General features: G+C 53.7%; 1 protein-coding gene across 1 annotated transcript; it reads right to left on the minus strand.

Annotated features, from left to right (window-relative positions):
• Positions 1-1167: 1167 nt before the first annotated feature.
• LOC119339734 (protein ENL-like) lies at positions 1168-3261 on the minus strand. Its single transcript, XM_037611677.1, has one exon. The coding sequence runs from the start codon at positions 2984-2986 to the stop codon at positions 1547-1549; it is 1440 nt and encodes a 479-aa protein (XP_037467574.1). The 5' UTR covers positions 2987-3261; the 3' UTR covers positions 1168-1546.
• Positions 3262-3515: the final 254 nt, after the last annotated feature.

Here is a 3515-nt window from a genome sequence, read left to right on the forward strand (position 1 = left end):
AGGCCCGGCGGGTTGGCCCCGGTGCGGCGCGGCGCTATTGCCTCCAGCCTCTTGGACCTTTTGTTTCTTATATGGTGTAATCAAACAAACATAGTTTGGTTCAACTTCAACCGTGTAGGAATGAATGAGGTGGGTGTGCATTGTATTTCTACGTTTGTACTATGACTAGGTTTTTGAAATTGCTCCCTCCGTTTTAAAATAGATGACTCAACTTTGTACTAAACTTTGTATAAAGATGCCTTAAAGTAGTTGTCTGAGTAATCCGATTTCTGTGTATCGGCTGCTAATGAATTCTTTCATCGCTCAAATCGTGCCACTTTAACTTGGAAATGGCAAGCACATGACGCTGACACTCAGCCACAACTTTCTGCCTGCAAATTCTTGAGAGCCCTGTCAGCACATGCGCTCATTAAATCCTCCGGAATAGAATACCACAGCTATCGCCTTCTTTAAGCTCTAGCCATTGCGAGATGCTTCGCCCTGATGTTTTTAAATAACACTACTAGTAGAACGACTTAGCAATGATACCTGATCGACTACAGGATTATGCTGTTAAAGAAAGGCTAGCAGATGTTGTTTCAAAGTTCAGAATAAAACCTTATCCGCGGAGCAGTTTCAGCATGATGCCAGGATGACAAGGCATGCATGCCGAAACAGATGCATACTTAGACAGTGACGCGTCAACAACGCACTAACCTTAGCGTGCTTCCAAGTCCCAACAACCAAATCCAAGCTACTAGTACTCAACTTCTACTAGCTGCCATATTAACAGCACGTATAATCCATGTACCCAAGTAAAAAACGGAAAATCCAAATGATTTCACTTAAAGTTGTCAATTTTGTTTAAAATTGAGTAAAATCTATCCAAATCGGATGTTTTCGCAAGACGAGACATAGAACATGAGTCATTCTTGTATCTCGATAAATCTGGTGCGCAGTTTGTGACGAATCAGTGAATCGGGTACGTTCGGTATGGCAAAGGTAGTTCGATTACAACAACAACAACAACAACTAAAAATTAATTACAGGTCGATTGCAGTGAACTCAACTGGATAATTTTGGACCACCCATCCAAACGAGGGATCAGAATTCATTCGGCGAGATAAAGAGCAGTGGCAGGATCAGATTCCACACTATCTGAAGCTGAGCTGAATGCTGCTGTAAAGGTGAGCTTCAACTGAACTACTGACCAAATAGAGAATACTACAGGTGGTCAGTTGGAGAAGAAGGTACAGTGCTACTCCGGCAGTCACTGGGGCAAACCAATTCAGCCGAAAGCCTAATTATGAACCTAGAGATGGATCATCGATCTCTTAATGACCCCCCAAAAAACACCAGCATGTCATGATCATGAGTTCATGACACGAACACAATACACTCCCATTCATCACCTATATGAATGTTTACAGGTGGTTCTTGATACTATAGCGATGTAGTATGTTATCTCTGAGCATTAGCTACTAGTTCACCGAAAAGCTTAATTAGCAAAACCATCGCCGGCCGGAGACGGATGAGCACCGGAGACGAGCCAGTCGAGCTGAGCGAGCTACTTGCCATGCTTGAGGCCGCGGGGTCCCGCGGACTTCTTGATCGACTCGATCCTCTGCAGCCTGATCTGCTCTCTGAACCTGGCGATGAACTCCTCCGCCTTCTTGTCCACCTCGTTCTCGTCCACCTCCGGCGTCGGCGGCGACTCCCTCGGCGAGTTCGTCCTCGTGGAGTACGCGCCAACGCCGTCCTCGTCGTCGTCGCTGCTCTCGGTCTCGTCCGAGGAGACCGCCACTATGCCCAGGATTGGGTCGCTGCTCCTCCTCTCGTACTGGAACCTTGGGACGGCTTGGTACTCTCTGTATCCATATGGCTCTTCTGATCCATGCGAGCTATCCGGTGCATTGCCGGCTTCGTCTTCGTCAGGCACTTCTTGTATTTTGGGCTGGATTGCTTCTCTTGGCCTGATTGTTCTCACTGATCTACCGACTGACGGCGATGAGGAGGAGCCGTCGAAAGAGCTTCTTGGAGTCGCCGGCGAGGAGTTGGTGTAAGTAGAAGAACTGTTGAAACTCTGCTGCGAGTAATGATCGTGATCTCCTCTGCCTCTTGTGCTGTGATCCTGCAGCTCCTCCTTGAAGCTCTTCGCCGCAGTGGTCCGGCGGTCAGCCGCAGGGTGGTAACCGTGGACAAGGAACGGCGGCGGTGGCGGAGGCGGCGGGGGCGGTAGGGAGGAAATGGAAGACTTATACGTGCTCCTCCGCTTGGGGACGGTGGCGTGCTCCTCGCTAGCCTTGGCCAGTGTCTCGTCGGACATGGACGACGCGGGCGACAGCTTCTTCGGCGACGGAGAGGGGCTGCTCGGAGTCAGTGGTGCGTCGAACCTCCCGGACCGTGACCTCCACGGGATCGGCGAAGGGAGCACGGTATCGTGGGCGCGCGGCTGCGCACGCGACTCGCCGTTGCCGTGTCCCGCCGCACCGGAGTCCTGCGGCCTCAGGGCCCGGACGGGCAGCGACAGTGGCGCCTGTTGGGCTGCGGTGTGATTCCGCCCGCCCCCGCCTGCCGCCACCATGACCACAGGCTCCTCGGGGTGGTGCAGCGCGCTCCAAGACCGCGCCTGGCCGCCAGCGGGGCTGTCGGGCACCCTGTCGTCGCCATCATCGTCGAACACGAGGTCGCCCTGGAACATCCGTGAGACATACCTCGCGTCCGCCTTCCCGGCCGCGGCGGCATCCTTCTCGACCCGCCCCCCACCGTCGTTCCTCCGGCTGAAGAGCCCGTACGACACGGCGATGCCGACGAAGAGCAGGTGCAGCAGCTCCCACACCTTGGCCAAGAACGCCTGCCCCCCACCCCCGCCCCCGCCGCCGTCCCCCTCCCCTGCCGCCGGTGGCCGTGGCGACGGGAGGAGCGGGAGCAGCAGCACGCAGAGCGCGACCACGGCCGCCCTGAACGGGAAGCTCCCGAGCACCGACGCCGCCTGCACCACGGCCATCGCGAGAAGAAAAGAGAAGAGAAAAGGGAGACGAGGCAATGCCGCGGCGCGCCCTTTAAAGCTTTTTCTCCGAGCCTCTCTGCTTTTGGCGCCAAGTAAAAGTTGCGAGCTCGTGGTGGTGGCGCACGGACTAAATTCCTTTCGCTCGCTTTATGGCCACCGGCCTAGCTCGCCGCCGCTGCTGCCATGACTCACTAGAGTTGAGATCGATCGATCGAGATGGCATCTTCTGTGTTTTTTCTTGTTCTTCCTTGGTAGTTCGAGATGGAGATGGGTGTTATTACTTCGCGATGAAGAGAGGAATTTTGGCGGGCAAAAGGGGAGGAATTTCGTGTCCAGGGGAATCGACGCTTCCATTGGCGAATCTACGCTACCACTAGCATGATGCCGTGTACATTCCTTTCCTTGAGAGTCTCTCAGGTTGGATTGCGCAGAAACGAACGCAGGTCATGACTTGGCATGTTGTTATACATTCGCACATCGTGTAGTACTCCCTCTCTCTCATTTCACATGGCGTGCACGTATTCCT

This window comes from Triticum dicoccoides, chromosome 1B, assembly GCF_002162155.2.
Source record: "Triticum dicoccoides isolate Atlit2015 ecotype Zavitan chromosome 1B, WEW_v2.0, whole genome shotgun sequence".
In the NCBI taxonomy this organism is placed as follows: Eukaryota; Viridiplantae; Streptophyta; class Magnoliopsida; order Poales; family Poaceae; genus Triticum; species Triticum dicoccoides.